The sequence below is a fragment of the Corythoichthys intestinalis genome, chromosome 5 (assembly GCF_030265065.1).
Source record: "Corythoichthys intestinalis isolate RoL2023-P3 chromosome 5, ASM3026506v1, whole genome shotgun sequence".
NCBI lineage: Eukaryota > Metazoa > Chordata > Actinopteri > Syngnathiformes > Syngnathidae > Corythoichthys > Corythoichthys intestinalis.
In genome coordinates this window covers 33,373,813-33,386,460 of record NC_080399.1, presented here as the reverse complement: position 1 = coordinate 33,386,460, position 12,648 = coordinate 33,373,813, and the positions used below count along the sequence as shown (strand labels likewise).

Sequence of the window (12,648 nt, the reverse complement as noted above, 5' to 3'; positions counted from 1 at the left end):
GTTAAAGTAATGATTATTGACCTGTCTAAAATGCAATGTTTTTATTCCCCCAGTTATACCAGTCGTAAAGCATAATTTATTATTTATTTATGATAACACTAGCAGGTTTAATTATTTTTTTTTCTAGAGCTGCTGCATATAATTAATATATTTTGTTTGTAAGATGTTTACGTTGAAAGTTTGCACTTAAACTACTTACCTCTTGTGTTAAAAACACCAGGAAATACAGTAATTGAATTACTGCACTTTATTGTTGTCTGTCACTGGATTTTTATTTTATTATCAATTCCATCCAACAAAATGACGGTCATGTAGTAAGCCTTATTTTTTATTTATTTTTTTTCATAAAAAAATAAAACATAAAATTGCTATGAAATTTTGTTAATTTTGCTATATTAGAAATGTGGTCTTTTTATGTTTAAAATACTGTACACACACAACAAATATTTACTATCGTATCGTTTTCACTCTATCGAACCGTATCGTTCTTACACTGTATCGAATCGCTCGGCCTTAAAAATATATCGTTTTTTAATCGAATCGTAACCTGTGTATTTAGATACATATCGAATCGGCTTCATGCCAGAGATTCCCAACCCTAGTTTTTACACTGGAAAAAATCTCGTGGCACACCACAAACCAAAATGTTCCAAAATTATTTTCTGTACAGTATATTTAATTATAAAATAATTACTCTGTGTGAAACTTGAGCCTGTTTAGATGAACACAAAGTCGATATCCTTATTCTTCAACAGCTCTCAGTCTTTCTCTGTTTTCGCTTATTTAGTTATTCATTTTTTATCGCAGTTAGGCTTGAAAAAGTTTAGAATTATCAGACAGGGGGACTTGAGTAATGTTTTTAACAACATCAGGGCCGAGCATCTCGGAGACAATGGCTTTGCAGGCAGGTAGTATTAATGTCTCTGTCACGGTGTGGGACTTTTTGGATTTAGCAACAAGTGGCTTTGAGGGCTTTCTCATTTACCTTTGTAGTTTTTCTCAAAAAAGTTGCCTGTTTTTCTGTGTTTTCACAAAAGCGAATAAAATAGTCCGTCGACTTGTTTTGAAGCGACGGGTATTTTGTTTGGAGATGACGTTTAAACCTGCTTGGCACCATAGCGCTGTTGTTGGATAGCTGCTCGTGTTGTGTTCAAGAACTGCTCGGATTTTTAGCCATTAGCCACCTTACTGTTGTTCAACACTATGTTTGAATAAAACACAGGGAGAGGATTGACGGTGATCACATATGGATAAAATCGAAAGGACACTTTCGAGTATATCGACACATGACGTAAAAAAAATATTGTAATAGTCCCGAATGGGGAAATAGAAAGGAGAGGAGTCGGTGATGACTTTCCCACTTTATTGTGGCAACAATGGACAATAATACACAAAAAAACAGTGGCATCCGCAACATGCGACCTCTAACTTCGCTCAAACGCTGTTCTCCTTCCCTCCTTGCGTGCTTCCCGCTACGTCACCACTCTGCAGTCTGACGGCCCCTTCAAGGGCCCGCACAGTTACGGACATTACAATATATATATATATATATTTATATATATATATATATATATATATATATATATGAATGCGACATTAGATAATTTCTCGCGGCACACCTGACGATCTCTCACGGCACGTTTGCCGCAGCACACCGGTTGAAAAACACTGTTCTAAACCCATACTATCCTGCATTTAGTGTTTGATGTTTCTCCAAGAACTTTTCATGTCTAGAATTAAAAAGCCTTGCTACATTTTTTTTTTAAAATTGGGGCAATAGAGAAATTGGTCTATAATTTGTAAAATTGTGTTTATCGTTGCTCTGGAATAATGGTATAATAAATAGAGCTGTCAAAATTATCGCGTTAACGGCCGGTAATTAATTCTTTTAATTAATCACATTAAAATATTTGACGCAATTAACGCACATGCCCCGCTCAAACAGATTAAAATGACGGCACCGTGTCATGTCAACTTGTTACTTGTATTTTTTGTCTCTCTCTGCTGGCGCTTGGTGCGACTGATGAGCATTGTATAATTATTGACATCAACAATGGCGAGCTACTAGTTTATTTTTTGATTGAAAATTTTACAAATTTTATTCAAACGAAAACATTCAGAGGGGTTTTAATATAAAATTTCTATAACTTGTACTAACATTTATCTTTTAAGAACTAAAAGTCTTTCTATCCATGGATCGATTTAACAGAAGGTTAATGTTAATGCCATCTTGTTGATTTATTGTTATAATAAACAAATACAGTACTTATGTACAGTATGTTGAATGTATATATCCGTCTTGTGTCTTATCTTTCCATTCAAACAACAACTTACAGAAAAATATGGCATATTTTGTAGATGGTTTGAATTGCGATTAATTATGATTAATTCATTTTTAAGCTGTGATTTACTCCATTAAAAATTTTAATCGTTTGACAGCCCTAGATATAAGGAAAGACAATACCGAGGAATACTGTAAATGACTTTCATGTGAAAGGCGGTTGTTCAAAGTATTCAAATATGCAAACGGCAAAAGTGACACTTCTTGCCATTCAACTATTTTGTGATGTCATAATCACACGTAAAGTTAGACATAAGCACAGGTGTGTGGGAGGGTTAGTAAAGGTGGGCAATCTGGGTGTACTTGCGTTTAGTTGGGTAAACTAGGACCAGCATTGATGAATTGTCACTTCCAGGAAACACTAGCTGTTATTTATGTTTTTAAACTTTTAAATTTTAAAGCTGTGATTAACTCGATTAAAACTTTTAATCGTTTGACAGCTCTAATAATAAAGGCTTTAATTGATAACAAACTGTCTTGAAACCCCTTGTCAGACACATAAAAACCAAGATTTAAAAAAACCTCTCAACTTTAAATAAAGTTAAAACATATCTCTGTCAGAATGCACTCCGTACTCTGTACTGTACCTTGATTGTTCCATATTTTACATACTGTATGGAAGTGTCCGGGAACACCTATCACAATACGACAAATCCATTAGTCACAGTAAAGAAACGAGCGGTTCACGTCATTCACAAGACTGGATTTCTGGAACACACCTATGAACTATTTTCTTCAATGTAAATTGCTTAAATTTCAAGACCTTGTCAATTACAACACATCTACAATCCTGTATAAAGCTTTGAACAATATGTTTCCGGCAAATTTAACAACCTGTTGCACCATTCGAGAAAGAGCTCACAAATTGAGAGCTTACGGGGAGTTCACACTTAATAATTTCAGAACAACTCGCAAAAGCTGTGTGTCTGTACGTGGAGTTAAGTTATGGAACTCTGAGTTCACAACTTTAACAGTGTGAAAATATTAAAATATTGAAATTGTGTTATAAACATTTCATTTGGTCAAAATATATTCAGTCTTAAATGTATATCAGTGTCTTACGTCTTGTTAATTGTGTGTATGTCTATTACCATTGCTGGTATGGATATACAGTGTTATGAAAAAGTATCTGAACCTTTTAGAATTTCTCACATTTCTGCATAAAATCACCATCAAATGTGATCTGATATTTGTCAAAATCACACGGATGAAAAAAAAAAGTTTGCTTTAACTAAAACCACCCAATAGGTTTATAGGTTTTCATATTTTGATGAGGATAGCATGACAACTTTGTCAACGTGGATATTTAATTTTTCTCTCGTACTGTATCTCCTGTACATTTTCTGTTCTTTTCAAGTTTCCATGAATGTATAACATTGCCTGTCATTTATTACTAACTAACTAAAATAATTTTAGCAATGTGCGCCCAGCACTTACATTATGATACCTCTCGGCATGATTTCCGGAGACATAAATGAAAAAGCAGCAGTATGGGAAGTTATTATATGATGGCATTCTTCATTGACCAGCCTAGTTTTTAAGATGGGGTGGATCCAAAGTCGTTTCTTTTTTTTTTTTTTTTAAACCTGTCCTGTTCAGCTCTTTGACACGGAGAATGGAAGTCTAAGTGAGAGTCTGACATACTCCCATTGTGATCATTCAACATACCTAGTTTATTATGACAAAGCAGCGAACAGGAAGGGGTCATGGGGGAACAGAAGAAAAGAAACACAAGAGAAGAAAAGAAACACAAACTACAACAAGAAATACATTGAACGGCCACACTAACTACTAATATGTTGCTGCTGTCGTCAGCTAGATGTATTTCTGGTTAACACCATGTAGGGGGCCTGTTGACCAGGGAAAGAGGGGGATGGGGGAGTCTATAAGATAAGTGATTGAAAGGGTAGAGTGTAAACAAATCAGCTATGTGATCTCGCACCCAGTAATCGTGTGAATCCCTTGTGAGTGTAAGCCTGTTGGCGACCGACCCTTCGTTTCTTTTTTTAATTTTTTAATTTTTTATTATTTTTTTTTTTAATAAAGCAAGGTTAAAATCAGTATCTCTGTTAATTCCAACAAAACCTTCTGCCTCCACATGGTTGCAATCGGAAAATACCAGAAATTTTAAAAATTCATAGCCGATCGGAGACGAGCAATGACACTCAGGCAGAGGGCGGTGCATGTTGCTGTCCTTTGACGCTGCAGTTGCATTGCACCACATGTGTTGTCTTTCAGCTCAACGGCGATGACTTTCGCCATCGCTAATCACCTCTTGTGTGTCTTTCCCCTTTGGCTGCCGTTGACGGTGATAATTGTCCAATCTATCTCGACTGGGAGGGCTGACAGCAGTCATTCACTGCAAGCCTCTCCCAGACGTAAATGATTGGACGTCTCTTGCCATCAATGGCACTGAAGCACGTTCATTTACTACCATGTTTAGATAAAGTGGCACAATTAATTTCCTGCGTTAAAGAGATTATAGTTAACATATCCCTCGCTTGTTTGTTCGACTGTCAGGATTATGCCAAAGCTGGCAGTCGCTTGATTTTCGTAAAACCTGACGGGGCAGAGCATGAGTAATGGAGGAAGCTGTCATATTTTGAGCGGATCCAAATGGCAGCACTGATCTAGGTATTATCCTGAGTGACGTGATGCATTTTGTTGACGAAATGTTTATAGGCTGGCAAGCGATAGCACAAAGTTGGGGCAAGGTAGTAAGCCCCTCTCAAAATTAATCATTCAAACTGCTTAAAGAGTATAAATGAATAACACTTTTTATAAACCAGCTGTATATCAATTCACAGAAAATTATTTACCTTGGTATTTTTTTTTTGATTTTGGCACAAAAATCTCATTTGAATAGGGGTGTGTAAACGTTTTATTCACTCAAGGAGTTTATAATTTTTGGGGGGGAGGAATGACTTAAAAGCAGTGCCTTCATCATGTGCCTGTGAAAGATCTTATTTACCGTAATAAACTAAAAAGATACATTTTCAATTTTTATAATATGTAATAGTGGAGAAAACATAAATAACAGCTAGTATTTCCTGGAAGTGACGATTCATCAATACTGGTCCTATTTTACTCAACTAAACGCAAGTATCCCAGATTGCCCACCTTTACTAACCCTCCCACACACCTGTGCTTATGTCTGACTTTACGTGTGATTATGACATCACAAAATAGTTGAATGGGAAGAAGTGTCACTTTCGCCGTTTGCATATTTGAATACTTTGAACAACCTTCTTTCACATGAAACTCATTTACAGTATTCCTTGGTATTGTCTCTCCTTATAACTAGGGCTGTCAAACGATTAAAATTTTTAATCGCGTTAATCACAGCTTAAAAATTAATTAATCGTAATTAATCGCAATTGAAGCCATCTATAAAATATGCCATATTTTTCTGTAAATTATTGTTGGAATGGAAAGATAAGACACAAGACAGATATATACATTCAACATACTGTACATAAGTACTGTATTTGTTTATTATAACTATAAATCCACAAGATGGCATTAACATTATTAACATTCTGTTAAAGCGATCCATGGATAGAAAGACTTATAGTTCTTAAAAGATAAATGTTAGTACAAGTTATAGAAATTTTATATTAAAACCCCTCTTAATGTTTGAGTTTGAATAAAATTTGTAAAATTTTCAATAAAAAAAATAAACTAGTAGCTTGCCATTGTTGATGTCAATAATTACACAATGCTCATGGTGCTTAAACCCATAAAATCAGTTGCACCCAAGCGCCAGCAGAGGGCGACAAAACACCAAAAAACACAAGTAACAAGTGGACATGACACTGTGCTTTCATTTCAATCTGTTTGAGCGGGGCATGTGCTTTAAATGTGTCAAATATTTTAACATGATTAATTAAAAAATTTAATTACCGCCCGTTACCGCGATAATTTTGACAGCCCTACTTATAAACATTTCGGAATCAGTATTTCACTGTGTTCAAGCTCATTTCATGAAGATTGACTTTGAAAACGGTACAAATCTGCAAAATTCCTGGTTCTCTTGCAGCCGACCAGGCCATACAATATAGCAGGGTCATAAACTCTGGTCCTCAAGGGTATCTATTAGGGATTTCCCAATCATATACTGTATTTTTGCACCCGAGTACCGATCTGATACCGGAATTTTATTATTTTTTTCCCCAAACATGGTACAGTACTGTACTGTCTACAGTACTTCCTCCTCTTTTTCCGAGAGTGTTGCGGAACATAAATGCCATTGTATTTCTCGATTATTTTGTTACTTTGTAGCTCTTAAAAATATATATAAGTGTACTGGGTTGTTCGTCTCCTTGTGCCCTGCGATTGGCTGGCAACCGATTCAGGGTGTACCCCGCCTAATGCCCATAGTTAGCTGGGATTGACTCCAGCACCCCGTAACCCTAGTGAGTATGAGAGGCTCGGAAAATGAATGAATGAATAAGTGTACTGCCCAAAACAGTGTGTTTCCTTGTGCACTGCCTGACAGCCAGCTAACATAGTATGTCCGACAATAAAACAGAAGGTCTTTTCTTGTTTTGACATGAAGTAATTTGTTTAAGTTTGTGAAACTGTAGCAAGGAAACATGCATGCATTCAACACAACAGCACAACACATGCCGGTATACAAATACCATGTAGACACCAAACTTCACTTGAGCTATAAGTATAGGTTAGCTTCCATAAAGCAGGATTTATAAACAAATTTCGTCCATATAGCTTTTCCCCATAAATACACATATACTGCATATTAACAGGTTGGTATAGATGTAAATTACTTACAGACATATAGTTAACAAGGCAGAAACAGAACTCACTCAACAACGTCAGTGCAACCGACAGGCTGTGTATTGTAAAAGTGAATGAGCATATGTTCCAAACTGCGTCACACGGTGGATGCAGTGAATTATTATTACCACACGGTGACGGTAACATACCTTAAAATGCTAACTCTCTCTCGCTGTAAACCATGGCGACTCAAACCAGCACAATAGAATTTTAAAAATTGATATATAGCATAAATTAAAAATCCGATTATTTTCACACGATTCAGATTCTCTTTAACTTGGCCTAATCGGCCCGATTTCCGATCACCTGATCGTATCGGGACCTCCCTAGTTTTAAGGGTGTAACAATACATGTACTTGTATTGATCTGTTTCGGTACGTGGTGCTCGGTTCGGAACGGAGACGTACCGAACTAGTTTCTGACGTAATGTAACCCTTACTTTTCAAGGCCGTGAGTCGATCGGGTTACAGTATCTTTGTGTAGATTATATTTACTCTGTCTTCTCTACTATAATGAGGACCAACATGGTAGGACAGTATAACCCAGAAACGTCAACGGTGCGACAACGTGGCCGCCGCGAGAACACAATGAAACGCCGGCATTAAAGTCAATCACCGAATGCACACCAGTCGCAGTGCGGCCGCGTGTTAGTCGCGTCCCAGAAGCGGCTCAACACGACGCACGTGAAAAGAACGGCAAAGTTTATTATTTGACGCGAGACGCGAACCTCCTGCGTCAATAATACTACCGGTAGCTAGGATCGGGCAGACCGGAAGTCACTCGTGTAAAAATACGATGGATCCGGTCGATTTTCAAACTAATATGCAATCGTAACTAGGAGTGGGAACCTCAGGGCACCTCACGATACGATATGATTCGCGATACAAGGCTCACGATAACGATTATCTCACGATATCACGATACAGCGATTATCGATATATTGGTCAGAAATTTGATACATGATATTCTACGATATAACTGTTGAAACGAAAAAAAAAGATATTTCAAAGTAGAAAAAATATTGTTTAAGTCATTTATTAAACAGTGACAGCTTTTCTGTGCAACATTGCTGTAAAATATAAATCTACTGCAAATTGTGTACCTGCACATATAGAGGAAACAAACCATAACCACTGATATCTCTTGGAGAGATCATGATGAATGGCACCCTTAATTTCTTTAAAGTTTTAAATCTTTAAAAAAAAAAAAAAAAAATTAAATCTTAAAAAAAAAAAAATTAACAGTGCTCCAGGTGTCAGTCAGCAGTTGAGCTTGGAGTGGGGCACTGATAGAATTGGTGGGTCCCTTTTCGTCATATATGACCTTTGTTGCCAAAAGCATTGGTTTGAGCACTTCCACCATCTGCTTCAGCATTTGAGATGTCAGACTCAGTCACATTCTTCCTCACCTTAAAAACAACTAAATAAAACAAAAAATATTAGCTACTTAATAGCTTTTGAGTTGAAATCCTGATTTTTTTTTTTTTTGAGTTGGAACTTGGAAGTATTGAGTGAATTTAAAAAATATGAATTGAATGTATAGAAATTAAAAATGCATTGCCAATTTTTAATATGTAGGCTACATTAATTATCATGCACATCACCTTATATATCTTGGAAGCTATTCAAACCATGTTTATAGCTTATTGTATCAAAATGGCAGTAATAACAGTTTGAGTAGTAAACTAGATGGAAAGTGGTTCTCAAATAAATCAGTAAATTCATGTAGGCTTGTTCGATACTCATTTTCATTCAGTTTAGGGTCCTGGTTTATTTTATATCATTCAACACCAAATGTCATCAAAATAATACATGTAAATTAAAAAAACAATTACATTGCAAAACTTTACCTCAAGTGATGAAAACGAAGCAGTAAAGAAATCCGGTGTCGACTTCGTCACCAGCTGCCAGTGAACTTTATTTTTGTTAGACAATTCTTGCATACAGCAAAGTCCTTGTTCACCTTACTGCCTTTCTTGTTGGTGTAAAATCTAAAGTGTGTCTACATGTGTGATTTGTAGCAATATTTTTCTGACTTTTTTCCTCCACCGTTCTCACGAAGCTTTTTTGTTTTTTTTCAACCCAGCTTCCTCTCTTTTTCTCTAGATGCCTTGTGCACACTTTACCATCACCGCCACTCTTGAGTGCCCCTAGTGGACCGCCAAGGAATTGCTCAACAAACATTGAGCAGTTTACAACATCCATACTCCATTGTATGGCAAATATGTCAAATAACAGTATCGATACTTGGCGGGAGCATATCGATAACCGATCGGGTTGCAAAATATCGCAATATATCGCTGTATCAAGATATTGTCACACTATTAATCATAACCCACTTTTTGAGTCCATCAGATCTCTTGAGTGGTAGATCGGGGCACAGTTGACCTGTCTTTGTTGATTTACTGCTGTCTTCTCTGCTATAATAATAACCAACACGGCCCCGTGTTCAATACAAAACCCTCCTACCACAACAAAACAAGTAGGAACTAATATTCACATAGGAACTAAAGTTATACAACATAAAATTTACAATATAAATGAATACTACATCACATTTGTAAAATATAAACACATAATAAAATAGATAATAGCCCATTTAAATAAAATAAACTGAAATGAGCTAAAAAACACCTGTAATTAAATAATAAGAATAATACACAGATCCTGCTTACACAATTAAATTGATTAATTTCTGTGTGGCGCTTTAACTTGAGAAAATCCACCAATAAAGCTTTTGAAAACCGTTCATAAGAAAAAAAAAATCATTGAGGCATTTCATTTGTAAAATACATGTTAAAATCTCTCATTGGGATTGCTTTTCTCTTTAGCACAGGACTTCTTTTTTCTTCTTTCTTTTAGAAAGAAAGCTGACCAATACGCGGGGTCTGAAAGGCAAATTGTTGTTGGATTATCTTTAAATACCCGCTACTTTTTGAGCAGAATTCTAGCTTTGTATAAGCTAATGTTCCTATTATTGAAAGCACAAAGGTGTGTAATAAACAACTAGCACATTTATATTTTGCATTTTGTTTTCTTACTGTACCGAAAATGAACCGAACCGTGACCTCAAAACCGAGGTACGTGCCGAACCGAGATTTTTGTGTACAGTTACACACCTACCTAGTATCTATCCAGCTGTTTTCCTTGTCTCCCTCCTCTAACGCACCTGAATCAAATAATCAGGATCGGTATCAGGCTTCTGGAGAGCTTGCTGATGTGTTGATCATTTGATTTAAGTGTGTCAGAGGAAGGAGACCAGACTGGATAGTTGTCCTCGACAGGAGTTGGTGACTCCTGCAATACAGTGCATAAGTGCACGCATTTTGTGGTTTAATAATACCGTAATTTTTGGAATATAAGCCGCTACTTTTTTCCTTCATTTTGAATTCTGCGGTTTATAGTCCAGTGCGGCTTATTTGATGATTTTTTGGGGTTAATAGATAACAATTTATTACAGAGCGGCATCATAACATTGTCATAAGACTGTCATCGATACTTATGACATATCATGGGCATTACTGAATGCTTATGTCGTGAAGTGACATCCGGCAAATTATGTCACGAACTCCATTTACTTATGTCCAGCTCGGATCTTTTACATCCATTCAAAAGTAAGATAATTTGCTGGATAACACAAAATGACATCTGTTATAAGCATTCATAAATGCTCATGACAGTGTCATGTCATAATTATGATTATCTAATGACAGTCATATGGCGCCACTGTGAATTAAAGTGTTACCAAATACCATTACTAGCAATTAATGAAACAACTGGAACAGTAAGTGAAGAAATTATTAGCACAGGACATGAATTTTGATTGTTATTTACATCTGCAGCGCTGCAATGCGTGCTAGGAGGCATGTTGGACAACAACAGTGTTGACAGCAGGTGGCAGCAGAGGTTGACTGTTGACTGTTGCCAAATTAAGCTTCTTGAAGCAATGAAGCTTTGCAGCCAATTGGTTCAAAGTAATTGGTATGATGCCACTGTCAAATAAAGTATTGCTACTGGTTAATATCTTTTTCGTGTAAATATCCCAAAATACATACTTAATGAGTCACATACATACATACATACTATAGGACAGCGGCGGCTTATAGTCCAGTGCGGCTTATCTATGAACAAATGCCGTTTTCGTGCCAAATTTTGTGGGTGGCGGCTTATAGTCAGGTGCGCCTTATAGTGCGAAAATTAGGGTACCTAATATTTAGTATTTAAGTTAAATCTAGTCAGCCACATGTCAATGTGAATTTTTGCTGAGGCAAGTAAAAAGGACCACCTAAAATTGTATTTTCAAAACAAATTATTTCGCTAACATGGACATGAAAGGTGAGGGGAAAAAATAATTGGACAAAAACATGATAGGTCTCCCAAGTTATCGCTTGTAATATGAATATTCAAAGAACACGTGCCTTTTTTTCCCCCATCATTTTTTAGGTAAAAATGTAACCACAGGAAGCAATAGGGCCACTATTTCATGCTCACTTTCATAACTCAAGCGGAGATAATTACCTCTGAATTTTTGATAAAGAAGACTTAATCAAGTGAGAATGGAGATTTGTTCTCTTGCATATTTGATCTGCGCGGACCAAGTTGTTGAACCGTAAGCGCAAGTGTTTTGGCTGAAATCCATTTCTGAATCAACATCCCAAAAATGAGTTTGCTAACGCACAGGACCGCTCCGGGGCCAAGAGAGAGTCTGAGCGGCTTGTTCGCAGCGCTAACGTTCGCAATCTTGTTTTGGACAACAATCTGAGGTCGACTGTATTTGACCGCACAAATGCTTTTTCCATCCAGTAAGCACCTTATCTGCCTGGAGGCAATATTGAATTAATGCAGGGAGAAAAGTAGAAGCGATGTTGTCTTTGTTCCATCTCCGTTAATGCCTTTCTTTTATAATTTCTCATGCTGAGTCTCCAAATCCTGCAAGCTCCTCTTGGCCTTGCGCACGTGTCGCTTATGGATATCTGTGGTTCTTGATTGCTTTTGTTATATTCTGACGGAGGGCTCTTGTTGTAGGATACACCCCAGTCCGACCGCTGGCTCCGTTACAGCTGCCTCCTCTGCGAGCACTGTCCAGGGCAAGCCATCACTCCGCCGTATAAAGGGCCGAATTCACAGGAGCAAGAGCCTGGACAGCATTGACCTCATGGACTCCAATGTAAGTCATGTTAAAACATACCGTGATAGCTCACCTAGATTTGTTTCATTAAGTTTACTGATGGGCTCCCATAGCAAGGCAAAATTGAAGATGAGATCTTGTTCATGTCCCATATACATCTCTGAGAAATGAATCAGCAATACCGTATTTTTCGGACTATAAGTCGCAGTTTTTTTCATAGTTTGGCTGGGGGTGCAACTTATACTCAGGAGCGACTTATGTGTGAAATTATTAACACATTATGATATCATTTCACATGTTATTTTGGTGTTTTGGAGTGACACTGATGGTTTGGTAAACTTTTTAGCATGTTCTTTATACTATGGTATAGGGCTGCAGCAATC

The 12,648-nt window shown here is 36.9% G+C and overlaps 1 protein-coding gene across 8 annotated transcripts in view; it reads left to right on the top strand.

The window, feature by feature from the left end:
• The window catches only part of tjp1b (tight junction protein 1b), a 171,193-nt gene that overhangs the window by 54,958 nt on the left and 103,587 nt on the right, over positions 1-12,648 (top strand). For all 8 annotated transcript variants that reach the window (XM_057837883.1, XM_057837882.1, XM_057837889.1 and 5 more), the window contains one exon: positions 12,163-12,304. In XM_057837883.1, the coding sequence (XP_057693866.1) occupies positions 12,163-12,304 (142 nt within the window). The remainder of the gene's footprint in view (positions 1-12,162; positions 12,305-12,648) is intronic.